The sequence below is a fragment of the Peromyscus californicus genome, unplaced genomic scaffold, assembly GCF_007827085.1.
Source record: "Peromyscus californicus insignis strain IS unplaced genomic scaffold, ASM782708v3 Scaffold_23__1_contigs__length_62951481, whole genome shotgun sequence".
In the NCBI taxonomy this organism is placed as follows: Eukaryota; Metazoa; Chordata; class Mammalia; order Rodentia; family Cricetidae; genus Peromyscus; species Peromyscus californicus.
The window spans coordinates 15,323,447-15,350,244 of NW_026294534.1; the positions used below are offsets into that span (position 1 = coordinate 15,323,447).

At 49.9% G+C, this 26,798-nt stretch overlaps 1 protein-coding gene across 1 annotated transcript in view; it reads left to right on the forward strand.

The window, feature by feature from the left end:
• Positions 1-7,354: 7,354 nt before the first annotated feature.
• Positions 7,355-26,798, forward strand: part of Ank1 (ankyrin 1) — a 185,519-nt gene continuing 166,075 nt past the window's right edge. The window contains exon 1 of the mRNA XM_052751837.1: positions 7,355-7,657. Within this exon, the coding sequence (XP_052607797.1) occupies positions 7,532-7,657 (126 nt within the window). The 5' untranslated portion in view covers positions 7,355-7,531. The remainder of the gene's footprint in view (positions 7,658-26,798) is intronic.

Genomic DNA, 26,798 nt, shown 5'->3' on the forward strand with positions numbered 1-26,798 from the left:
AAAGCAGGCTAAGCAAGCCATGGGAAGCGGTTCCCACCGTCAGATCCTGCCTTGAGTTCCTGATTTGGCTTCCATTGATGATGGACTGAAATCTGGAAACCAAATAAATTCTTTTCTCCCCACGTTATTTTTAATCATGCTGTTTTGTCACTGCAACAGAAAGCAAACTCAGAGTCCCAAGAAGAGGGGTCCAGTCAGGGTCCTAGGTCAAGATACTTCCAAAATTCCGGCCCCAGTGATCTTCTTTTTCCAGCCAGCCCTCACCTTCTGAAGTCTTCCAGGACCTCCCCAAGTGGCACCACTGTCTGAGGATCTGGGAGACCCTGTTTCTTATTCAAGCCACACCAGTCCCCAGGGCACTGGTGTTCACAGAGAATGAAACTTCAAGGCAGGGATTAATGCAGAGTTGTGAGGTCACGTGCTGCTGCCTTAGACAGGAAGTGGTGTAGATTTCACGAGACCCTTTCAGTTCTGACTGTGAGACCAAAAAGAGCCATCCAGGTCTGTAGCACAAATCCTAATTGGTCTTAATAATAAAAACCCGGAGCCAGATATCGGGGTGAATGCTGAAAGGTCAGTGAAGGAGCCGGCCACTCGAGAGACTTTTTACTTCTACTAAATCCCCAGCCTGAAGGGGCCAAGCTCCTGTTTCCACCCAGTCTCATCACTTCCTCTCTCTGCCCAGCTATATCACTTCCTGTTTCCTCCTCTCAAGTGCTGGGATTAAAGGTGTGAGCCACCACTGCCTGGCCTCTAGTGGTTAGCTCTGCACTCTGATCTCCAGGCAAAATTTATTTGTTAAAGCACAAACAAAATATCCCCACATAGGTCCTGGTCCCTCTCTGGCTACCTGTCTTGCATGCAGTCTTTCCCTTTGGTGCTTGCTTTTTCACCAGGAGGCCAAGGCCACCTGGTGAGCCAGCCAGATGCTCAACTAATGGTGGCCACTTCATCTCAGATGTTCTGCCTCCAAATCTACGGGCTGAATAACCTTCTTTCTGCTGTTCAGATTCACTTACTTTGACATTGTGATGAATGACTAGTGACCATCTCGGAGAGAGTCAGCCACAGCCTCTGCCCTGTGGAGAGGGCTCAGGCCAACAGATATTTGCTAGTTGCTTCTTTTCTCAGGAACTGGGGGGCAGGATAGGACAGGAGAGATTTCTTGACTCAGCTTTAGTTTAGGATGTATGTTCGTGTATACCCTTCAAAACATACCTCCTCCCCCAGCACAGCCAAGTGCAGACCATCTCAGACACCTGCACTCAGGCCCGTTTGCAAAGGCAAACCTAATCTGCAGTGACAGAGTGAGGAGCGGCTGCCAATGGAGCCTGGGAGACTCCTTTAATTGGGGTGGCTGAAGACTATTCTTGTCTCAGGTCCAGGGATTTGAGCTTGAATACAGACAAGTTCAGTTCCTTGGTTCCATCTGTAAACTGTGATCTGCTTGGTGGTCTGCTTTGCGGAACTATGCTTACGCTAAACAAGCTCGCAGGAATGTCTAAATGCACTGGTATGCTTAAGCTATTTATATTACTTAGTTCAGGAGGCAGCTTTTATGTTGGGAAGCTGTATTAATTATTAATAATGTTCCTTTTAAAAACATAATTTGGTCCAGTTGTATAAACCATATGCTTAGAGGATGGAGTTGGCGTTGGGGAGCCGGGGCTGGAAATCTTAGAGGAAGCAGAAATATAAAAATGGATTCCCTTCCCTTTGCTAATCAGATAAATGAAAAGACCCATGGAAATACAGCACTCTCCGTGGAAATGGAAAGTGGAGGCTCCTGGAGGCTGTCTTGGCCCGGTATGTCCAAGTGAGTGGTTGCTCTCACCAGAGTTAGGGACAAGTGTCAGGGCTGCTCAGGGGGTGAGGACTCCTTAGGAATGATAAGAAGAACCACAGATGAATGTCCTCCCTGATCTTAGCCCAGACATCTGAGAGAGCTGTGACTGTGGTGGGGGAGGTGGCCTTCTGGAACAACACGAAGATGCTCTTCCCTTGACCTTGATGTTATGTGGGTTTTGTGTTGGACCTTTGGCTGCCTGGCAACACTGTTTTATGTGGCCAGGTAATTACAATCACTTTTATTCCTTTAATGATGCTATTAGTTACTTACAGAGTTACTGAGGCAATAATGCTTGACAAAAGTCACTCAAAGGAAGAAGATGTGGTTGTCTGAATGTAAGTGGCCCCTATAATCTCATAGGGAGTGGCACTATTAGGAAGTGTGGCTTTGTTAGAGTGGGTGTGGCCTTGTTGGAGGAAGTGTGTCACTGTGGGGGAGGGCTTTGAGGTTTCCTATGTTCAGTGGTAACTCAGTGTTTCAGTTGACTTCCTGTTGCCTGCTTACCTAAATGTTGCCAGCACCACATCTTCCTATATGCCACCATGTCCCTTGCCATGATGACAATGGACTGAACCTCTGAAACTGTAAGCGAGCCACCCCAATTAAATCTTTTCTTTATAAGAGTTGCCATGGCCATGGTGTCTCTGCACAGCAATAAAAACCCCAACTAAGATGGGTTATGGGACTTTTGGCTTACAATCCTTGGGTCCAATCCATCACAGAAGCATGAGGCAGCTGGCCACACTGCCTCCATTGTCAGGAAGCAGAGAAGTGGTTATCCAGACTCAGCTCCCTTCCTCGGATTAGTCCTGAGTCCTAGCCTACGGAGTAATGCTGCCCACTGTTCCGTCCCATCTCAATTACTTTAAACAATCTCTCTCAGGCGTACTCAAAGATTTATTCCTATGGTGATTTTAATCCTGTCAGATCAACATTACAAAGACCTTAGCTCATTGCTGGCATAGTGGGTCATCTGATGGTCTGTCTTATGTCAGTCTTTTGGAGGGACACCTCATACCCGAACCGTACCTTGATGGGGGATATTGAGAGATGGAGCCTCACCCTGGGCCTGTACTCTGAGTCTGCTTCACTGGAGCATGGCCGAAAGGAAGTCACTTAAGTACACATAGCCTAAGCTTCTCTATATGGAAAACAGGGGTGATGACACTTGGCTAGCCACACTCTTGTCACCGTGACAGCGTAAGAGCTGGAAGGAGAAAAGACTTGTCTGGGCTCCTGGGTTCAGAGGTTTCAGCCCAAGCTTGGCTCTTTCATTGTTGGGGCCTGTCACGAAGTTAGGCATCATGCAGTCGAGGCTGTCCATCTCACAGTAGTTAGCAAGCAATCATCGAGAAAAAACAGAAAGTGGACAGAGCCACTGCCAGTGACTCCCTCCCTCCCATCCAGCCCCAACTCCCACAGTTCCATCACCTCCCAATACTCTATTCAAAATTCGAATCCAGCAGCCAGGGGTGGGGTGGTGGTGGTGGTGGTGGTGGTGGTGGTGGTGGTGGTGGTGGTGGTGGTGGTGGCAGTATATGCCTTTAATTCCAGCACTCTGGAGGCAGAGGCAGGTGAATCTCTGAGACTGAGGCCAGCCTGGTCTACAGAGCAAGTTCCAGGACAGCCAAGGCTACACAGAGAATCCCTGTCTCGAAAAACAAACATACAAACAAAACAAAACATTGAATCTATCAATGGATCTGCCTATTCATGAAGTGAGAGCCCTTCAAACCTACCCACTGCCCCAAAGCCCCACCTCTGAGCACTACTTGCTTGGGAAACCGGTCCTTCAATAGAAGACCTTCTGGTAGGACATTTCATATCTAAACCATAATAGATGCTTTTGTTGGAATTGGATAGGGGTTACGGGCATGTTTTGTTTTGATAAATACTTTGTAAATGGTTGGCAGTGCCTAGGACCCAGTAAGTATTCAGGTTAGCAAAGGATACAGATGGTCTGTGGCAATGAGAAGTCTGAGAAGAGTTACCTGGTATCTTAGCTAGGGTCTCTATTGCCGTGAAGAGACACCGTGACCACGGCACCTCTTATAAGGGAAACATTTAACTGGGGCTAGCTTACAGTTCAGAGATTTGGTCAGTCATCTTCATGGCAGGAAACATGGCATTGTGCAGGCAGACATGGTGCTGGAGAGGGGCTGAGAGTTCTGTATCTGCATCAGCAGGCAGCAGGAAGAGAATGTGAGCCACTAGGGCTTGACTTGTGCTTCTGAGACAGCAAAGCCCTCCTCCTAGCGATGCACTTCCTCCAACAAGTCCACACCTCCTAATAGTGCCACTCCCTATGGACGTGTGGGGACCATTTTTATTCAGTAGTGTTCCCACCCAAAATAAGGCAGTCTCTCCAGCTGCCACCATGTGGGCCTCACCCAGCTCCTCATTCCTGGAGGAGAGTTCACCGGCTATCTCCTCCAGCCTCCCTTTTGGGGACAGATGAGCCTGTGGAGCAAGTAGCTTTAGCCTGTACCTTCCTGCTTGTTTCTCTGTAGTAGGGGTCTGCCAGAACATCACCAGTCCTGGGAGAAGCAGCTGACAAGAGAGGATCCTGAAACTGAACAGCGCTTACGACACCCGGCCCCATGGGAACTGTGTAAGTCCAGGGCCAGAGCCACCACCTTAGTGATGACTCCAAGGACAGCTGAGCCAGGATCTCTGTTTCTTACTAAGGCTTTACTCTCAGTCTCAGAGGAATTTTGTTTGATTTTATTTTACCTTTAAAGGGCTCCTGTAGAGATTTTTTTTCTTTTTCTTTTTTCTTTCGAGACAGGGTTTCTCTGTGTAGTTTTGGTGCCTGTCCTGGATCTCACTCTGTAGACCAGGCTGGCCTCGAACTCACAGAGATCTGTCTGGCTCTGCCTCCCAAGTGCTGGGATTAAAGGCATGTGCCACCACCGCCCGGTTCCTGTAGAGATTTTGATATGCAAGAGACATCTGTATTCTGGAGCTAAACACGGTTTCGACCAGTGTCAGGATTCGACAAACACCAGTTTAGTCCACCCCTCTTCTTTGTCTGTCAAAGGAGACGTTATCATCATCCTTGCCACAGACAAGGAAGAGAAACGGTTTCTTGCGTTTTCTGAGTCAGTGGGTGGACTCTGCCACCAGACTGTTGGTCTTCAGACCTTAGCTCTACTCTCTATTCGCTGTGTGATCTCGGGAAGGCTACTCAACGTCCCTGTTCCCCATTTGTACCCATCTGTAAAGGAGTGGAAATGTTCAGAGCGGCTTACGCGCTGCTGTTTTAATGCGTATTCCTTACACCAGTACACAGCGGACTCGCTTTTAACTTCCCAGCTACTGAGCTTCCGGTAGTGTGTGGTACTGGCCAAGGTGCTGAAGATACACTCGCGAACAAAGCCCCGTGCCTGTCTTTCTGGAGTTTAAAAATCCGGGGGGCGGAGCCATGCATCAACCCACCTGACCCACACGAATGTAAAATAATCCCATGCCAGGTGTAACGAGAGAGCACTTGTGGGGTGTCACAGTGAAAGGGCTGTCTCTCTGGGGGCTTCTCAGTTCTGCTGAGCTGAGGGGAGGGACGGAGGTGGAGTAGGGACAGGGCAGTCTGGGCAAGGGCAGCAGGATGTAGGTCCTGTGGTAAATGGCCCCCGCACCTTTAGATGACACGTGGGCACCCAAAAAGGCCTAGAATGAGAAGCTGGGGCGGGGGGACAGGGTGAGGCTGATCATTCAGGTCCTCATAGCTAATAGAACAGATTTTGATCTTCATCTTGGAACAAAGAGGATGTTTAGAGGGAAGTAACGATAATTATATCTATTTGCAAATACCATCCTGACTATAGCGAAGAGACATTTTAGTGGGTGGCCAGAGGGATACAAAGGACATGGGAGCTGGGGCTCCAGAGGGTACTGTTCTGGGCAGGCTGGTCACAGCCAAGGTGTGTTATCCACCAGTGACCACCAGAGAGAGACCTGCGGTGGTGAGGGACTGTGCCTTATTTGAATCCAGCCGAGAATAGACTCGCTTCTTAAGACTCAGCAGAAAAATGTAAAATCTCATCAATAATATATCAGCCTCATGTTGAAATGGTGGTTTTGGGGGGGGGGCGTGTATAGGCTTCAAATACATTTCAAATCAACTTCTCAGTGTCTTTACATTGAAAATAAGTAGCTACATGGCAATTGGAGTTGCATATGTGATTGGTGTTTGTGGTTATGCTTGCAGTAAAAAGACTCAGGACTCACCCCTGGGAAAAAGACGGCAGTTAGACCCGTCAAAACCCTAGGCTCAGCCAGCACCGTACTTCCTGTCAAGTGCCTAGTGGGAAGACAGAAATGGAAGTCACTGAGCGAGATGTGTTTGTGAGATACGGGGTGGCACAGTACCCAGCTCACTAGAGCTGCTTCAAACCGCTACACAGGCCGGGGGTGGGGATGGCGTTGGGGCAGGAGGAAGCAGGCTGTTTCATAATGACTTCCCCAAGTCTCAAACACTGGTGTCCAAAACTCTGTCCTTAGCATCCCGCGGGACAGGGAAGGAGTAGGTTGGAGCTGCGGCAGACTGAAAGGCAGCAATGTTCATAGGTCGGGGCCTCAGTTTCCCCGCCTGTCACATGACTGAGTGGTGAAATGAGCGTAAGCCACTTCCCCCTCCCACAGCCTGCGATGGTAGCTGCATGACCCCAACTGGTAAGGCTCTTGACGGCTGAACACCGGTCCCGACTACAGTACCTAGGAGGGTGGGGAGGGACCTGCTAATGCAGGGTGGGCGGTCCCTGGTGAGGAGACCCAGTTCCACTCCCGTCCAAACAGAGCGCAAAGGAAAAGAATTGCTTGTCGCTTGGACACGTTTTCTATCTAGAGTTGGTGAATGTGCGAATGAAAGGCCCTCTTGCTTTGACAGGGGCAAAGCAGGCTCTCAGGCAGGGAGCCTCGGCCCTTCCCGGAGGGCGCCCCTGGCCCGGCTCGGTGCTAGCGGAGTCCGTGCCGCAGCGGCGCCCAGGTCCCACGCTCCGCAGCCTGGCCCGGCGATGCTGGCGTTTCCGCCGGCGTCAGGCACGCGGGGCCGCAGGGTCGCCCGCTTCGGGCTCAGGCTGAGCGCTCCCGCTTTGTTCCGGTCGCCCAAAGGCGAGCCTCCCCGCCCTCCCCGCCCTCCCCGCCGCCCCCCCTCCTCCTCCCTCTGCCGCGCTCCGGGGCCTCGCTGCAGTGGGGACCCGGCGCTCGCAGCGCCCCTGCTCCCAGCCTGGTGGGGTGGCCGCGCCGAGCTGCCCCCCGCGCCTCCCGCGAGCCCGCGAGTCCGCCCTCCGCGGCCCGCGCCGCAGTACGAGCCTCCTCCCTCCCGCCCCCCGCGCCGCCGCCGCCGCAGGAGAGGGGGGGGGGCCCGGGCGGGCGGGCGGGCGGGCGGGCGCGGCGAGGGCGCGCGGCGAGCCCAGAGCCGGTGCGGGGCGCGGGCGAGCGAGCTCCGGCCGCGGCGGGAGGCGCCACCCCGGGGCTCGGGCAGCCGCGCGCCGGCCTCTCTCCTCGCCCTCCGCGCCCCCGCGCCCGCTCTCCGGGCGCCGCAGCCTTGGCCGCCGCGGGTGAGCGGCTCGCACTCAGCGCGCAGCCGAGGGAGCCGGCGGCTCTGCCCGGGAGGGTGTCGCCGGCGGCGGATCGCAAGAGTGCGCGGGCCCGGGAGGCGGGGACCGAGCGCGGCGACCCGCCATGGCTCAGGCGGCCAAACAGCTGAAGAAAATCAAAGACATCGAGGCGCAGGCCCTCCAGGAGCAGAAGGAGAAGGAGGAATCCAACAAGAAGCGGCGCAACCGCTCCCGTGACCGCAAGAAGAAGGTAAGGGGGCGGCGGCGGCGGCGGCCCCGCACCGAGGCGCCTGGAGTAGCTGCGGGAAGGCGCTCGGCCGCGCTGGAGCTGACCCTCCCGGAGCGCCGTGGGGGTGGCGGCCAGGGCACGCGGCTGGTTGCCCTGGGGGGCTAGGGGCGCGCTGGCCCCGACAGTCCTTTCAGCACCTTGAACAGAGGCCGGCAGGCCAGCGCGCTCGGGAGGAACTTTTGCCGCCTCCCGGGTGGCGGAGCCGGGAAGGGTCTGCACCGCGGCGTTTTCGCGCTGGCCGCCCCGGCTTTCTTGGGGAGCTGCCTTGGGTGAACGCGGCAGGCGCTCCAGAGGTGGCACTGCCCGCTCCTGCTCAGGTGACCAGTTAGTTCTCCTGCGCCGCACACACAGAGAGCATCCTCCCCAGATCTCTCAGGACGACTGGGGCGACTGCCCTTCCTGGGCCCTTCCTGACCCCGTGGGTCCGCGGGTGGACCTGGAAGACGCCTCTCACCCCTGGGCATTTGGCAACATTTTGTGTTAAGGTCATTCCAGAGGAGTCGCTGGTGGCAGGGAGGAGGAATTCCCTTGGAAGCCTGGCTGGGGTTGTCCAACCGGACCCAAGGCCTGGTGGGAGAAGGGCTCTGCCATGGGTAGAGCATCAGGCAGCCTTTCATGGGACAGGGGTCTGTGCGGAGACACCCCAGGCAGGGATCTAGAGCCCTGAAAGCAACTGTTGCTATTTGCAGTCCTTGCTTTCAGACCAAAGCATGCTAAGGGGCCACCTTAGACTAGACCCACTGTCTAATTACAAACATCTGGAGGTCCACAGCAACCAAGCAGCTGACTCTAGCACCGGCTAGAGCTGCAGGAATGCACAGGCTGGGAGAGCATGGATGGAATTCTGGGAGTCCAAGGTAGAGCCCCGGAGAGCCATTTTAACCTGGAGAAGTTGGTGTGGGGCCTGCAGGAACGTCCCCTAGCCCGAGAATGGGGTTCTGGGGCTTCCCCACAGAGGCGCTGCCCTTGCTCGAGAAAGACTTCCTGCCCGCAATCGTCTCATTCTGAGAAGGAAATATGGAAGCTGCAGTTGACAGCAGTGTTGGGGACAGTCTACTTTGCAGTAGGTGGTGGCAGGACCGATATTGGCTCTTTTCCTGGAGATGACACTGGGCAGGCTGAGACGTTCTCTGATTTTAACCTAAGGAATCACCATGTTAGGTGTTCCATACCCCTGAAAAATACAGCAGTGCCCCCCACCCCCGTCCCTTCTCCCCGCCCCCCCCACCCTGTCCTGGTATTGGCATCTTGTGTGTATATAGTAATTTCACCACCACACTCCTTAAGCAAGAGTAAAAGAGATCTTCCTAAAACAGTAGGATTTGGGCAGATGCCGCTCAGAGGAAAAATCCTGTCAGGTCTCTGTTAGGGTCTCACACGCCAATCCCGTCTGTAAGTTAGCAGGGCAGTCTACTCCCGAGTGCCTGGTGCTCACCCACTTCCTTGGCAATGGTGTCAACCCTTCCTGTTTCCACTCCTGTTCTTGATCTTGGGGCAAGGCAATCATCTCCAAAACTCATTCCGTGTTTTTATCCCAGTTCTTGCCCGGAGCTTCCTCTCTCACGTTCCCCATACCAGAGATAACGTTTTTGACTAATAATCAAAACAAAACTCCCCTTTCTTTAATTTCATTTCTTTATCATCTACAAAACGCCCTTGGACTGCATGCAATGCACCTATGTAAACACAGCAATTCCAATATTCATTTTTCTTCTTTGATCTTAATCTTGGCATTCTTGGAAAACTTTGTTCCATATTTTAGTGCTGGACGATAATAGGTTTCCTTCTCCCTGAATTGCGCTGTTTTGACTTACTAGCTGGTCACAGCATACTGCGTCAGTCGGTGTTCTGAAATCTTCCATACCGATTTTCATGGTTTTCTGCAGTGTCTCGAGGGCTATGATTGGTACAACATCCAGGAAGTTTTTAATCCAAACTGATAGCGATGATGTGAACTCCCAGGACATATTCTTTATTGGGGGACATGTTATGAGGGTATGCAGGGGTGCTTTCTTTGTTTTTCTAGCGATTGTGAGTTCTCTAAAACATCGGGATGGCCTGGATAGTCAGAGAAGGTAATATAGCTAAAACCTATAGCAAAATGTGAAACTACAGGGAGGTGGGAGACCCCAGAAGAAAAGGTAAAGGACAAAAGGCAACCTGGGAAGGGATATTTATTTGTCTGTTTTCACTTAATTTGCGAAGGGTGCTGAGTATCAAATCCAGGGCCTTTTGCATGCTAAGCAGGTGCTCTACCATGGAGCTATACCCCTAGCCCCAAAAGATAATGTCGAGAATCTTCCTGCTGGGTCTATGCTAAGCAGTGAGCTGATCACTGACTTGAAGGTTCATATAAGGTGAGGTCTAAATCCAGTGTTTGCCAGAGAAGGAATGTTTCAAGATATAGCATGTTAAAATCAAGCAGTGGAGGACCATCTAGATGATCTTAGACATGACCCGGGGCTCTGGAGCCATCTCCCTCGTCTTCTATGAATGTAGAAAAAGAACTTCCTACATACAAATGGATACGTTACTACAGAGACATGGCAATTTATGGCAATGGGAACCTGAGCCAAGGACACTCTGAATTTGCTAGAAGGAAAGGTGTCTGTCTATCTCACGGGTAACTGCTTGACTGGGGCTGACTGGGCGGAACCGCATCCCTCTCATTTGTAGAAATCATCGTGGTTGTAACCTGAACAGTGGTTGCAGCCTTTACAGTTTATGATACTGTGTGGGAAGGTGATTGCTAAGGGCGCCGAGCATCAGAGATGGAAGCTGATGTGACTCGCGCACTAACTGGCACGCACAGAAACCTCAGCACCAGGACTGAGGGAGCTCCGAAGGTGCTGCATTCAGTTTTCTGGTTCAGAGGCGGCCTCCTCACCGAGCTCTTGCTGGGTCTAGCTGCAGCTTATTTTACTTTACTTTTTTTTTTTTTTTTTTGTTTAAGAGCAAAACATAGCATTCATGGCATTTACCGTTAAGTTCGCTTGTTTCTGGAGGCTATAGTGGAAAGGAATAGATGGTAGGGCCTGTGTAAAGCAGGCGTTTGCATGAAAAAGGACAGTTTTCTAGGGCCGAGGAAGCTGTGAGAACAAGAATTTGTCTGCCTTTTATGCTTACCCAGAGCTGGCAGCTAGGAGGGAAAAGGGACGTGGAGGCTGGTGAGAAAGTGAGGCAGAAGACTGAGGAGGGACAGAATTCAAGGCAGCAGCAGTAGGTGGCTGGGTGGGAGACAGAGCCTCTCTCAGGTGTTCCAGCCTGGGAGCACGCTGGGGTAGCCTTAACTGGGCTCTCTCCTCGGCCTTCATCCTGTACCCCTACTTCATCTTGGATGCTGATGCAGGACAAGCTTTTATCATGTTCTGTGTGTGACGGGCTGGGCGCTCACCACCTGGCTCAGCACTTCACACGCAAGGGCGTGCAGTGGATGTTTGTAGAATTAACGGTTTGATGAGTGAATTACGTTGGTTTCTGCTGGCCTGGGCAGGCACTGTCTTGGCTGCAGCATGTGTTCAGGTGAAAACCACAGTCTTTGGCTACCTTTGGGGGACATTGGAAGGGAGCCTGATGCATCTTTTCCAAGTCATTTGCATAGCAATAGGAACCTCCGCAAGGCAGGGGCACTACCTGATCTTTGGGTGCAGCATTCTGCCGATGAGTATGCGGTTATACCTTGCAGGGTGTCTGCTGCACTACATGTCAAGTGGTTTTAGCTGTTTGGAATGGCAGTTTCTTAACAGGGCCTCAAGAAGCCAAAGCCTTGTGAATAGACAGTGGGAAGGCACAGGTAGAAAAAACCAAAAGCCCAGGGGTGGGAAGGGCCCCTGCCCTGGGTTCAGGCACAGAAGAGCTCTCCGCTCTCTTCCTTTGCCCGTGGGCAGTGGAGGCAGTGGGGAGTGCACCTGCTTAAGTGCGGGGTAGTTGGTGGGATATCGTGGGGCAGGACTAAGGACTGCAAGCTAGGCAGGAGTCATGCTGGTCCAGGACTCGTATTTGCAAAGAGCTTCAAGTTGAAACTTTGGTTATCTCCAAATGGGTTTAGAAACTCAACCCAAGAGCGAAGTTGTAGGATTCAGATGTAATGGTGTTCCTTTCGTCTTCAAACCTCGGTCCTGTGGTTAGTCCGGTTTACTAGCACGTGCTCTAGTGTGAGCTGATATTTGTGTGCACAGTCCCCATTGAGTTTTTGAACTGCATAATTTTTTTTTTTTTTTTTGGTTTTTCGAGACAGGGTTTCTCTGTGTAGCTTTGCGCCTTTCCTGGAACTCACTTGGTAGCCCAGGCTGGCCTCGAACTCACAGAGATCCGCCTGGCTCTGCCTCCCGAGTGCTGGGATTAAAGGCGTGCGCCACCACCGCCCGGCTGAACTGCATAATTTTTGAACTGCGTGTGTGCTGTGGGATGGTCTTTCGGTATGCTGTGAGTATGTGTTACTACCATGGGTTAACAAAGAAGCTGTTATGGCCTATGGCAAGACATGTTGTAGCCAGGTGGGAAATCCAAGCAGAGAGACAATGAGAAGAAGGCAGGGTCAGGGGAGACGTTAAGCTCTGTCAGGGAGCAAGATGTAATGAAACACAGGTAACGCCACGAAGCCATGTGGCGAAACATAGATTAATAGAGATGGGTTGAATTAAGTTGCAAGAGCTAGTTAATGATAAGCCTGAGCCATAGGCCAAACAGTCTGTAATTAATATAAGCCTCTGTGTGTTTGCTTGGAACAGAGCAGCTGCAGGACACAGGAAAACTTCCGCCTACACGTGTGGATTATTAAAAGCATCCATTTATTAATGACTTCAAGACTTTAAAACATATTACCACTTTGGTAACCCTGCTTGGACATCTGATTGTAGGACATGGAGAACCTCAAAAAAGAAAGCAATCCTTTTTGCTCTGGCTGTGGCCGAAGACAGGGCTTTCCTAGCTTGCCTCCTGCCCTCTTGCCGGCCTGGCTTTTCCTTTCCTGATGCGTGGCATTCTTTCACTCGCCAGTCATAAGCCAGAGCAGCCTACATACAGCGATTGCATGCCTGGGTGTGCACCCAGCACCGTGCATTCTGCAGGTCATTCACTCTTCACAGCTACCCCACTAAAGCAGGCGAGGCGGAAGCTGACATTCAGCCTAGATCGCGGACCTCCTTGGGAAGGCGCACAGGTTGTGGCCTGTCCCCAAACCTTTGTCTTTCTCACCCCAGCAAAGGCTGCTTCCTTACTAGTTTTGCTTTGGTTTTTCTCAATATAAGATGCTCAATTTAAATTCATTCCTTCTGTTTTAACCAACAGGTGAGAGTTGTGCACAGTAGAGGCTGTAGTAACACAGCGTTATCCAAGACGGTGACTGCGCTTGGTATCTGACATCTTCTCAAGGTCCATGTGCTAACAGTGTGGTCCCAGGCCAGGTGCTCCAGTTAGGTGGTGGGACATTTTCGAGGTGGACCCTAGTGGGAAGTCTTCAGGTCACGGGAGATGTAGCTTAGAAGTGCACTGTGGGAACTTAGCCTCTTCTCTCTTGTGCCCCAGTGGTAAAGTGAGTGGTTTGGCTTTGCCAAGCTTTCACTATCATGTGTGGTTTTCATCACAGGCTGCAGAGCTACAGGACCAAGCATTCACAGACTGATACCTCCAAAACCGGGAGCAATGGGCATTTCTTCCTCATAAGCTGATTACTTCGGGTATTGTTATAGTGATGGAAATCTGATAGTCCGGGGCTAATAAAGTTGTTTTTGATTAAACCCTATGGCCAAACCTCAGCGTGAAATGTTGGTGTGCATCTGGGAAGGCCAGCTCATTATTATCTCAGTGCTAGTAAATGAGAAAAGGCTACTTTAAATCACATCTTCATTTCATTTTCAGGAAAGAAATGAAGTTCCTATTTGGAATAGATTTATTATCACATACCCACTCAATCATCTGTGCAGGCAGTCTGTATTGTGAGATGAGCTTGAATATTTTAGGCTTTGTTAAGGTCCAGCACGGGGCTACAGCTGTACGTCAGAGGGTAACATGAAAGTGGTTCCTGTTTTTTCTGAGAACAGTCATGATCAAGGTCATGGCCTATGACTCCAGGGTATAGAACACAGAGAAGATAAGACATGTTGGATTGCAGATTAACTGGACTTTTATGGGGTCGGGGGAAGGATCTGGATTTTAGGAGCACAAAGCACAGCACATCCTCCATGGAAGGAAAAGTTGTATTGTAGAGCGTCAAGCGAAAGCCAGATTATTGCTTTGGACTTCTTGTCTCATTATTTTCCAATGTGACTAGATCCTTTGCCTCTGAAAAGATTGCTCTGCTGTTTGTCTGTCTGTTTGTTTGTTTTTCAAGGAACATTGGGGACAGCCAAAGCTAAGCATAGGTGCCCTTCTTGGAAATGAAGGGATTACAAATTAGAGGCTTAGCACAGAGCCACAGAGCTCTGATGGCAACTGCCTCGACGGTGTCCAAAGGCTCCCGTGGATGTTTCAGAGCAGCCTACTTGGTGGCTGGGAACTCCTAGCTGAGAGTCCAGAGGAAGGCATGGATAAAGACTGAGTGCTAGGAGCCCTTAACTTTCCCTCCGGTTAGTCTGTCTTGAAAAATGCCTATTTCCCCTAACTTTCTGATTCAGAGCTTCCTCCGCCTGCACATAATCAGCATCCTCGCCATACAATCACTTAATAGTGTGCTTACATGTGTAAATGCACAGTGGCTGCATCTGCCATTACCTTCTCTTTTTTTTACTGTTGTTGAGAGCTTTTGCATTTTACAGGGAATGCATAGAGCAAGGGCAGACTTCTAAGGTTGATCGGAACTGACTGAAGTGGGTAGGAGCTGACCTTAGCATGCCGAGCTATCTGTGGGTGATCCTCCAGCCACGCTGGCCACACAAAACTGGTCTTAGAAAAAAGATGTGTGGTGGAGGCTCCCAGGGGTGGGGGAAATGGCTGCTGAGTGGAGTCTCTCTGGGCTTGTAAGGGTCATCCAGTGGTGTAAGTAGCATGTGTGGCTGTGAGAAAGTGCACTCTGGATGAAGAGGTGGTCAGGAACTGTAGGCTGAGCAATGGAAGCCAGCAGCACAGGCTAGAGAAGGAGCTGGGCAGGGCCAGCCAGGAAGGCAGAAGAGACCCTGAGGCAGAGAAAGTTACTTCAACCCGAGGTAAGCAAGTCATAGAGAAAATACCGACACCTAGGCTAATCCTGAGCTGGGATGGCAAGTGAGGACCGAAAGCCAGTGAAAAGCTGGGCAATTGTTGGGGTAGTAGAGTCCCTGTGTGAGCAGTGGAGAGGAGTGCTCCAGGAAGGCTCCAAGTTCCCTTCGCTTGGGTTAGCACATTTGCGTGTACATTGACATACAAAAGTGGGTGGTGCAGATGTGTGTGCTTGCAGGATTCAGCGCGAACAGGGACTCGTTTCTGACTTGGTGTTTGGGTAGATAGTTGGTGGCACCTGTCACTGAGCTCAGGAAGAAAGGAGGGGTGGAAAACAGAGTGTTTTCTCAGACAGATGCCCGTAAGTAGCTTCCGGACAGAGGAGCGAGCTTATGGGAACATCTTAAATACCGGTGGAGGTCTAGTCAACTCTGTGCCCTCCAGCAAGGCCTGGGATGTAGGCGTTCTGAGTGCTTTGAGTATGGCACGTGATTGGGCCGAAAGAACACAAGCGTGTAGCTGGAGAACCTCACGGCAGAGGTGGGCTCGAGGGAGCAGGGCCATCTTTCTCCCGCTGTACATGTGCATGTGTGGGTCATCAGGAATCGAGTTCAGGGCCTGGTGCATGCCGTACAAACTTACTACCACTGAGCCATTTTTAAAGTCTTTATTTTGAGATAGTGTTTGGGATTAGGTGATGATGACTCTGTGAGTTAAGGGATTGCTGCACAAGCATGAGGACCTCAGTTGGGGCCCCCGGCACCCACATAAAAAGTTGGGTGCAGTATTGTGTGCCTGTAACCCAAGGGCTGGGAGCAAGAGTAGATCTTGACATTTGCTGGCAGCCAGGGACATCAGTCAATGAGCCCAAGGGTCAGCAAGGGATCCTCTCTCAAGAGACAAGGTGGACAATGATAGAGGAAGACATTTAGCAGTTAACCCTGACCTCCACATGAGCAATCATGGTGCATACCACATCCCCACCCCTAAAAGGGAGAAGGCAGAGTCTTGCTAAGTTGCCCAGGCTGACTTCAAACACCTCTTCTTCTGCTTCAGCCTCTAGCACAGGTGGGATTGGAGATATCGGCCACCACACCCTGCCCAACTTTTAAAGAAGGGACTGTCACACTTTCTTTACCCATTTACCCATTTGCTAACATGCTATACATTGTTTTTCTTTAAGGCTGGTCTTGAAAACCTGAACTCAAGCGATCCTCATGCCTCAGCCTCCCGGGTGCTGGCATTGTAAGCATACACCACCATACTTGGCAACACCAATAATCTTTGACGTTTTCTAGATGATTAACTTCTTCTTTTATTTCTTCTCTATGTTCACACAATTTAAAAAACCCGACACAGATAATTTATGCACAGACAGAAGGAAAAGAAAAAAGACAAAGGGTGCCCTGCTTGTCAAAGAGGCCATCTGAGCCCAGCCTTCTGGGGAGGAGAGCTGGAGTTGACAGATGACGTCACACTCCAATTAAGAATCCCAAGGTGATGTGAACGAGAGCCAAGTAGGCAACAGTGTCCTGGCTCAAAGTGGAGCTGGACCATGGTCCTTAAGACATCTGGGCATGGAACGAGTCCATTGTAAACTAACTTGAAAATGGGTGTTGGGCTTCATACTGTACTCAGCTTCCAAAAATGCAAATTGGTTTTGCTCCCTCCTCAAAACCTTCTTTGACCTCCTGATTTCCCTGAGGTGAAGTCCAGCCTGATTAGCCCCAGGCTGCCTGGTCTGTCGTGAATTTACCATGCTGTCATCTCTGAGATGAACTGCAAACATCTTCAGGACCTTAAGGATGAAGGCTTTCATTTGCTGTTAGAGTTTCCTGCAGCTAAATCCTTAGCTTTGTACACTTACGGCAACTCTTCCATCAGAGCTCAATTTCAACATTGCCTTCCACATTCTAAATGACCACCTGATAAGGCTACCCTCCTGGTAATACTCCTGGATATCTCTTAGGAAGGTCACTGGAACCTCACAAGGACTTTAGAATTGTGTAAGGCTTACTACGCATAAAATATGAAGAATCTAGCAAGCACTCGATGATTTCAGGTCAAACCCTCAGGCTTCCACTCCCACCCACCTCTGACATCCACCCAAGGCAATCTAAAATGCCAACATGGGCAAAACAGACTGTGGGTGTGCGAGTGGCAAAGAGAACCTCATGTCTGAGTGGATAAATAAGATTTCAGAAAATACAGCCATTGGAGTTTTCCTCTTTAACCCCAGAAAGACTTAAAACATGAAAATTTAGTCCCACTTGTATATAACTTAAACATCATGAGTTCCTTTCCAGAGATGGCTAGGAAGGTCAATTCTGATATTTATTTAGTATTGCCAGAGTTTTTGGAAATGAATTAGGGAAGACTGGAGAAATGTGAATTCTTCACCGTAGTTCAGTGAAGAATCAGAAACAAACCAAGTCAGAATAGCTTTGGGGTCTGAACTGTATGCAGAAGTGGCATTGGATTTATAGAGGTAGCTTCTCCCTCACCATGGATATTTAGCAGATCCATTTCAGAGCTGTTCAAAGGCCTATGTTGATTTCTACCAGTGACCCCGGAGCATCTGCTCTGAGGTCACATGGAGCTGGAGACATGTCCTCTAACTGAGGGTGGCTGGAGCCCAGTGCCTACCGCTTACCTGGTAAGGATCTGGGGAGCCATGATGCCACTGCTGAATTTGAGAGGGAGGGCTATTTCTTTTCCTGCTTTAGATTGAACAAACATAGACAAAGTTTCATGTGTGTGTGTGTGTGTGTGTGTGTGTGTGTGTGTGTGTGTGTGTGTGTATGTATCTTCTTTGTTTCACACATAATGAACTTATGGCTTTATGCTGAACACAGCCCTATTTGAAGGACATTGAAACTACATTTAATATGAAACAAATTTATCAGTCTATTGTCTGTCTGCCTGCTTGTCTTGTACAATGTTATGGATGGAATCCAGGGTTTCCCTCATGCCAGCCGAGTGCTCTACCACTGAGCACAGCCTAGCCCCCAGTTTTAGCGCTTTAAACCCAAATGCCAATGTTGCCACCACAGAGCAGGTAGGGAAAAGCGCTGTGTGCAGTACATACGAGGGGACCAGCCATGCCACCAACCGACTCTTCCTGAAGAGGTTCGATAGGTATCGGGTCGGAGAGATGATGGCCCAGTGGGAAAGACACCAGCTGTGCAGGAATGGTGACCTGAATTTGATCCCTAGAGACCCAAGAACAGCGGAAGGAGAGAACCAAGTTGTCCTCTGACCTTCACGTGTGTGGCACCCACACCCACACACATGTGCACAGCGGCACACACACCTACACACACCATGGACTGACAGGCATATGGCGGTGCCGAGGCATCTCTACCCTCTGACCCCCATTGTTCGGGTTCCAAGAAGCTTCACTGCTCTTCCCTGTCCGACCCGGTGTTTCTTCTTGCCACCAGAGTTACTTTAAAGACATTTTATTGTATGTGTACGGGTATTTTGCCTGCATCTATATCTGCATGCTACTTGTGGGCCTGGTGCCTATGGAGGCCAGAGGAGAGTGTCAGACACCCTGGAACTGGAGTTACAGGCAGGTGTGAGCCACCTTGTGGGTGCTGAGAATTGAACCCCGATCCTCTGAAATAGCAGCCAGTGCTCTTAACCACTGAGCCATCTTTTCAGCTCCTACCTGGAGGTACTTTTTAAAAAAACACATAATCGATGGTTGTCACTCACTTTCACTGATTTCTTCAGTTGCTCTCTGTGGCCTCTAGGGCACTCTTTCCAATGGCTTACAGGCCACTTACTAGCTGCCTGCTGTCAGCCCTTCCCATGGTCCTGGGCTAGCATCCCACACAGGCGCTCTTCTGCACCGTTTCCTTCCCATTGCCCCATGCCATAGTCCAACCAGAGAAGACTGCAGACTCAAAGGTAAATGGATATCAACAAATGTCGGAAAGCTCCCCGACACAGGGTTCTGGTTTTGCACATTGGTCTCCAGTCTGTACAGTGTCTGGTACTCCCGTGCTGACCCTGCTGGGAACAGGTAAGGGGGGCACGGTGGACTGACTGAGCACCAGCAGCCACACAGCTGCTGGAAGGTCATCTGTGCTCTTAGCTGGCACCTTGACTCATTTGAGTATGCGTCTTTGAAGCCTTGGCTGCTGCAGAACCCATGTACTTAGGCATCCTGTGACTCTGTTTACCTTATTTAAAGAAGATGAGGCTTCTCCTCCTCCTCCTCCTCTTCTTCTTAATACAGTGATTTCTGAGGAGGTGAGAACATCTGCCACAGGTGTACATGGAGGAGCATAGGAGCCTGATGGCCTACTGTTCACAATGCAAGGGCACTGGCTTTGTGGCATGCTAGGTGTCCCTGACGTGCTCTTAAGGTCACGGCTGGAGGGAGTGTCATCTCGTGTACCCTAGAGGAGTGCAGGAGATTCTGATTGGGGCTGTGGGGTGGAGTGGGGGGCTGAATAGCTGTGGCTATGCTTTTTTCCTAGAAAGCAGATTCAGCGTTCTGTGGAGTATAAGATGGAGTTTGCCAGTCAGACCTGGCGTCTTAGGAGACCTAGGTGTCTTAGAAACTTCTAGAGGTTTCATTGGGTTTGTGTTATGGCAACAGAATAACTAGTACAATTAACTTATAAAGAGAAAAGTCTTGTTTTGGCTCACAATTTTGGAGGTTCAAAACCATAATCAGGCAGACATATTGCTTTTAAGCTTCTGGTTGGGATGCCATATGGTAATGACAGAGAGCACATGGTAGAGACCTATTCAAATCATAGAAGGTCAGAGTCCCAGAGCGCCTCTTAAAGACATATTCCCAAAGACCTTTGTGCTCCCCACTAGGCCCTACATCGTAAAGGTTTCGTGCCTTCCAGTAGTGCCACCTTGGGGACCAAGCTTTTAACACACAAATTTTGGAGGACATTCAAAATCTAAATCAGAGTGGAAATGAATTTATCTATTGGGGGCAAGGTTTAGCCTTTTCACTTACTAAGTTTGTTTGAAATTCTGCTTTGTTGTTTTGTTTTTGCAAAACAAAATATTGGGGCTGGAACCCAGGGCCTTGCACATGCTAGGTCAGCGTTCTGTCCCTGGTCTGCATCTCCAGTTCGTGGACATTTGAGACAGAGCCTTGCCATGTCTCCCAAGGTGGGCCTTGAACTCAACCCTCTTCTCCCAGCCTCCTCAGTGCTGGGTTCACAGGTATGCCCCTGGAATTGCTCTGCCACGGACTTCTTTTTGAATGAGTCTTTGCAGCAGGGGCCATCTCCACCATTCTCAAGTGCATTGCTTCCTTGTTTTCATGGAAGCTTGAGTGCTGAAACCTTTCCCCATTTTGTTCAGTGGCTGCTCTGCAGGGGTTGGGGAAAAGAGAATGTTCCAGGAAGGTGATGACTTGGTGGAGGCTGCCATCGACCTAGAAACTCTCTGTAGTTGTGTTTCTGGAAGATGAGCCCTTGGGATGCCCTAGGGAGCAGAGGAACCTAGGTCAGAGCCCAGTGGTCTCCACATGCCTTCCAAGGTATCATGCCATCCATCTTCCTTGAAGTCCTGCAGGGAGTGGGGAGGCATGCTTCTATCCCACAGAGAGGAGGCCGTGCACTCCACCCTGGTGGGAAGCGGCAGAACTGAGGGTGAAGTCTCTTCCTGTCTCTCCGAAGCCCCAATTTGTAGCAGACACTTGGTGGCATGCGTGCATAGGATCTGTGCATCGGGGTTCCCGTCATTTTTCTGGTTTCCTATCAGTCATCTGCCCACCCTGCTTCCAGCAGGAGAAAAACGAACCAGGATTACCCAGATGCGTCTGACGTTTCCTCCACGGGGGACGTAGAACCGAGAACTTGGATGGCAAGCACAGCATCTCCCCTGCTCTCCTGGCTCTCCGCTCTTGGCTGCTGCACATTTTACAGCCCAGGCTCAAAGTCTCAGGGAGATCAGGCACAGTTCCTAGAGTGGGAGCTGGGCTTCATCCAGCTGCCAGGCTGCAAAATGACAGGAAAGACCAGAAGTAGGAGGGGCTAAACACATATCAAATATATGTATGTGCAGTGTGTGGATTCTGGTGTGCCTGCATTTGGAGGCCAGAGGTCGACCTCGGGTGTTCCTCTCTGCCTTACTTTTTTTTTTTTTTTTTTTTTTTTGATTTTTCGAGACAGGGTTTCTCTGTGTAGCTTTGCGCCTTTCCTGGTACTCGCTTTGGAGACCAGGCTGGCCTCGAACTCACAGAGATCCGCCTGCCTCTGCCTCCCGAGTGCTGGGATTAAAGGCGTGCGCCACCACCGCCCGGCTCCGCCTTACTTTTTGAGACAGGGCTTCCTACTGAGCCTAAAGCTCAAGGCTTCTTTTTGATTGCCTGATGAGCAAGCTCTAGGGATCTGCCTGTGTCACTTCCCTGGCCTTGGGGTTACTAAAAGATGCTACTGCACCAGTGTGTGTGTGTGTGTGTGTGTGTGTGTGTGTGTGTGTGTGTGTGTGTGTGTGTGTATGTGTGTAGGGGGCTCTGGGAAGCAGAATTCAAGTCCTCATGCTTGTGAGGCAAACACATTATTGACTGAGTCCCAGGCCCTAGACACTGTTTTGAAACTCAGCACAGAGCCTAGAGCTTAAGTGAGCTCCATGTAGCTGCTTCCTTGGCTGATAAATAAAAGGCCAACCCCAACCGCATTAGCCTCCAAAACACTTATGGATGTATTCCCTTATGATGAACAAACATTAGATATGGGCACCAAGCTAGACACAGATATGGATACAGGTGTGTGTGTGTGTGTGTGTGTGTGTGTGTGTGTGTGTGTGTGTGTGTGTGTGTGTGTTTGTGTGTAGAGGGAGAGGGAGAAATTTAAATATGTTTAAATATGACCAGAAACATGTCCAGATACCTGTGGTTTATGAATGGTGGCCTGGAATAGAAATGTTAGGAATTAAATGCTGGTCCCTTAAGACTGCCTCTTAAGCAGTGACTGCATGACCTTGGGAATAATTATTTCACTCATTTGGACCTCTTTTTTTTTTTTTATTTCTTCTCACCTGCAGAATAAAGAGTTTGGACTAGACTAGGTGACAAGCTTGTTTTACAAAAAAAAACCACAGCTTTTATTTATATGTATACCAATTATATATTTTATTTCATATATTTATAATTTTACTTATTTATTATTTTATTTATTTTGCTATGTTGTGCAGACTGGCTCTGAACTCCTGGGTTTAAGCATCTTCCTGCCTCAGCCTCTTGTGTCGTCCGGATCCCAGGTGTACCACTGTGCTAGGTAGACAACATCTTGGAGGGGATCTGGGAGAGCCCATATGCCTCTCTGTCAAGGGGGAAATACAGCGAGGAAAAGGAAATGGCTTGTCCAGAGCACGCAGCTATTTTTAGCGGCCGAACAAGTTCTAGAATATGTGTCCAGGCCCAACTCCTCCCGCAGGCTGGCAAGAAAGCCCCGCTACTAGAAGCAGAGTGTCTGAGTCTGAAACAGAAGGGAGGGACTTGGAGAGGAGAGGGCCCTGTTCTATGGTCCGGCGTGGAAGCAGGCCACACGGCCAGGGGCTGCCGGCCAGGGGCTGCCGGTACAGCTGCTGCAGGAGCTGTTTCAGCCATGCTGCTGCAGGTGCTAAATTATTCAGAGCTCCTGGTGCCTGCAAAAGACGAGACATGAGACGACTACCACAGGGCTCAGGTTCAGCTCCAGTCCTCTTGTGGGTCCAGTGTGAGGGGTGTGCCCTCGATACAGGATTCCGAGCCGTTTCTTGCTCTGTGCCCTCATTAGTCTTTGGGGGTTCCACGTTCAGTTTTGTGTGTTGGGGAGCGCTGGAAGCCACAGCCTGCTGAGGACTCTTGGTTTGTTCTCTACCCCTCGTCTCGTGGCAGGTGTAGGACATGCCGCTTCATAGGGACTTGGACCTTTCTTCTGTCAAGGAACAGTTGGGGATGACTTTCTCAAGGGTCAGAGCTGAGCACCAGCCTCGGAAGAATGGCAGCGTTCTAGGAAACCTTCCCTGACTGTAGGAGGCAGAGAGACTGTCCCTTCCTGCTTCATGAGCCCTGGTGTCTGTCTAGCACAGCCCTCATTGCTTTGTTTGTTTAAATAAGGATTTGACAAGCTTCTTCTGCGAAGCAGCAGAGGGTAACGTTTCAGTCTATTTTGCAAATGCTCAGCTGAGTGGCCAGAACAGGAAAGTAGCCACAGACAGAGAACACAAGGGTATGGCAGTAAACTTTATTAATCAACACTCATTGTACTGGCTAGTTTTATGTCAACGCGACACAAGCTAGAGTCATCCGTCAGAGAAGAGGAAGCCTCCATTGAGAAAACATGTCTCAAAGATCAGGCTGCAGGCAAGCTTGTAGAGCATTTTCTTAGTGACTGATGGAGGAGGGCCCAGCCCATGGTGGGTGGGGCCATCCCTGGGCTGGTGGTCCTGGGTTCTATAAGAAAGCAGGCTGAGCAAGACGTGAGAGGCAAGCCAGTAAGCAGCTCCCCTCCATGGCCTCTGCATCAACTCCTGCTTCTATGTTCCTGCCCTGTTTGTGTTCCTGTCCTGACTTCCTTCATGATGAACAGTGCTATAGAAATGTAAGCCAAATAAACCTCTTCCTCGTCATGCTACTTTGGTCATGGTGTTTCACCACAGCAATAGTCACCCCAACTAAGATACTCAAATTCAGATTTTACTGTTTATAAATATTACTTATTTATACCCTGGCCATGTGAAAATGTAAAGATCATTCTTACCTTGTGAGTTGCACAAACTGACGGTAGGCTGGCCTAGACCTTTGGGTCTCACTTGCCAACCACTGGGTTAAATGTTTCCTTTCCATGCTGGACATGCACAGGGGCCCACCTAGGTCTTCACAGGTCTCAATCAGTTAGTTGAATGAATGGACCTGGTGACTTGCCTTCAGCTCAGATGCAGAGGATAATGGATGTGAAGGCTTTTGAGCCTCCAGAGGATCAGGCAACATAGGCATTATTACGGTGTGTGTTTTTGTAACACTGGACATGGAACCTTGGGCTCTTGCATGTATCAGGTATCCACAGTCATTGGTGTTTTGAGTCAGGGTCTGTGTAGTCCAAGATTGCCTGGCACTAGCTATATAGGCCAGCCTCAAACATGCGATCCTCCTGCCTCGACCTCTTCAATGCTAGGATTACCGGCATTCATAACCCACCTGGTTATGCCTAGTTAGAACAGGCATTATTTTTCCTATTTTACAGAGAGGCGACAGACCCGTACATTGCAAGAGCCTCAGGGCTTCAGGTTCCACAGCAGCAGGGTTGCTGCTGGTCCTCCATGCACAGGGAGGGAGGGGTGAGGGCCAGCAGACAGCTCCGCTGCTGGTGATTAGACGCCTCCAGGAGCCTGTGTTTGAGGGGAAACAGAAGCAATCTGGTGCTGGCCTGGGTGGAAGGCCTGTGTCAGAATGCTTCGCCTTCCAGCCTGCATCTCCCTGGCACGGCACTCCTGGAACGAGGCAGGAATGTCTGTTCTATTGAGGCAGAACTGTTACACATAGCTAAAATTAGATGTTTTGTTTGAATTATGTTAATTCGACTTAATTGCTGGGGAATGTCAATGTTCTTCAGAAATCCCAGAGCTCTGCCAGTCTTGAATAGCAGAACTCCCTCCCCTGTGCACTGCCTCCCCAACCCCAGCAGGTCTCCATTCTCTCTTCTGGTGTCTCCTCCTAGACCCAGAAGGGCTGTAGCCAGAAATGTGAAGCCCTGGAAAGGCTGTGGTGATGAGCTTAGGTTCCTTAGGTCCAACTCTTGTCTGGTTTCTCTATGGGTCCATTCTACTGGTGATGGATTTTAAATACTCTGGGTTTGGGGGGCTCGTTTTGGTTCTTTTGAGGTGTGAGTGATGCTGGCTTCATGGTGGGCACCCTGGGCGGTTGGTCGTACAGGGTCTCATGCTCTGAAGGGTCTGTGCTGGTTTTAATGTTCCACCGTAACTATGTTGATAGTACCCATCATCTTTGGGCAAGGGGGCTGTGCGTTTTCATTCTGCACTGGACACATAGGTTGCACAGCCAGCCCTGGTTGTCATCCTAGGCCAACACTTGTATTTTTCTGTCTAAATGACCTTGAGCGTGACTTGGTTTTGGCCATGGCAGCTGGAATGTCCAGAGGAAATGCTTGCATAGAAACAACTTTCCCAGACCTTGTCAAAGGCGAGTCCCTGAGTGGCTGCTTGTGAGGGGACCGGGACCTGCCTCCGACCCCTCTTCACCCCACCTTTGCCTGTGCAATCAGGGCATGACTGTCATGTCAAAGGTAAGGTTGAGAGGGCAAAGAAGACCTTTATGTACCGTCTGCCCAGCCAGGAATAATGCCAGTCTTCCCACCTCCTCGATCTCCGCAGACTCAGCTCTGATAGGTGCTGTCATCGCTACAAATTGCATTTCAGGTTTCTTTTATGTTTTTATCATTGTTTGTGAGGGGTGGGAGTCTGGTCCTTCTCTCAGGTCTGCTGCCTCCAAGAATGTTCGTGGATGTGCTTTTGGTTGATTGTTATACCAGGAATAATGGCAGCTATAGTCAGTGACTGTTTGGGGTGGGGAGGGGGCAAATCGGGGGCCAATTTTCCCTGCTAAGTTCCTCATGTTCCCCTCACACTGCCACAGCCCTGTGACCACTCACACATGTATGACTTGTTACTTGACCTCTGATCTAATGTCCTCTCTGTTGCTGTGACAAGCACTATGACCAAAAGCAAGCTGGGAAGGAACGGATTTATTTGGCTTACATTTCCAGGTCATAGTCCATCACTGAGGAAAGATGGAATAGGAACTCAAGCAGGAACTGGGAGCAGAAACAAGAAGAAAAACTGCTTTCTGGATCATGTACAGGCTCATGCTTAGTTATCTTTTTCATACAGCCCAGGACCATCTGCCTAGAGGATGATGTTGCCCACAGTGGCCTGGGACCTCCTACATTACCCAATAATCAAGATCACCCCTCCACATAGCCATCACAGGCACAAAATTTGTGCTTGTGGACAGATATTCCTAAATTCAAGGAAGAAGTAGCTGTAGTGTCTAGGACCCCAGGGTCCAGTGTTCCCTGGTTCTGAAGTCAATAAGACCCAATGTTTTGCTCTAGGGTGGCCCAGCATGATAAGACCCAGTCTTGATTCCCAGAAATACCAATGAACTTCAGTTGGACATTTGTCAGTTTACTAAGTCCCTGGCCTGTTCTTCTTTATTTAATTGAATTCTCATGTTAGCATGTGATTCTAGCTAGAGATTTTTTGTTTTGTTTTGTTTTGAAACAGAGTTTCTCTGTGTAGCTCTGGCTTTCTTGGAACTCACTCTATAGACCAGGCTGGCCTTGAACTTAGTAATCTATCTACCTCTGCCTCCCAAGTACTGGATTAAAGGTGTGTGTCACGACATCCAGTATATCTAGAGTTTTGAAGTAGGGCCAGCTTAAATCCTAATCAAGACTGCTACTTATAACCATAGGCCATATATGAATTTGTTTTCCAATAACGGAATACTGATAATAATTATTATCAATATGTAATGCCACAAACTGGCCATGCTATAAAGAAAAGATATTTACTTTGCCTCACAGGTCTGGAGGGCAAGGTAAAGGGGTGTAATGGTCCCCTTGCTCGCAGAGTCACAGAGTACTTGCATGGCAAGCGAAAAGTGACCTTATATGTCTCCTTTGACTGTTCCCTCTTCCTAAAAACCACGATGATTTCATTATGGTCCTCTGACCTGGTGACCATCTCCAACTCTGATCAAGTCCCCGAGTGCCTTTTTTAAAGCCCATAGGTTAAGTTTCTGCCCTGTCTTAGTTTTCTTCTGTTGTTCTGATGGCACAGCCAGACCAAGCAACTTTAAGAGAGAAAGGGTTTGTTTCAGATTTCAGTTCTGAGTCACAGTCCATCATTGTAGGAAAGACAAGGTAAGAACTTGAAGCGTCACATCCACAGGCAAGAGCAGAGACAGATGGATGCAGGTCGA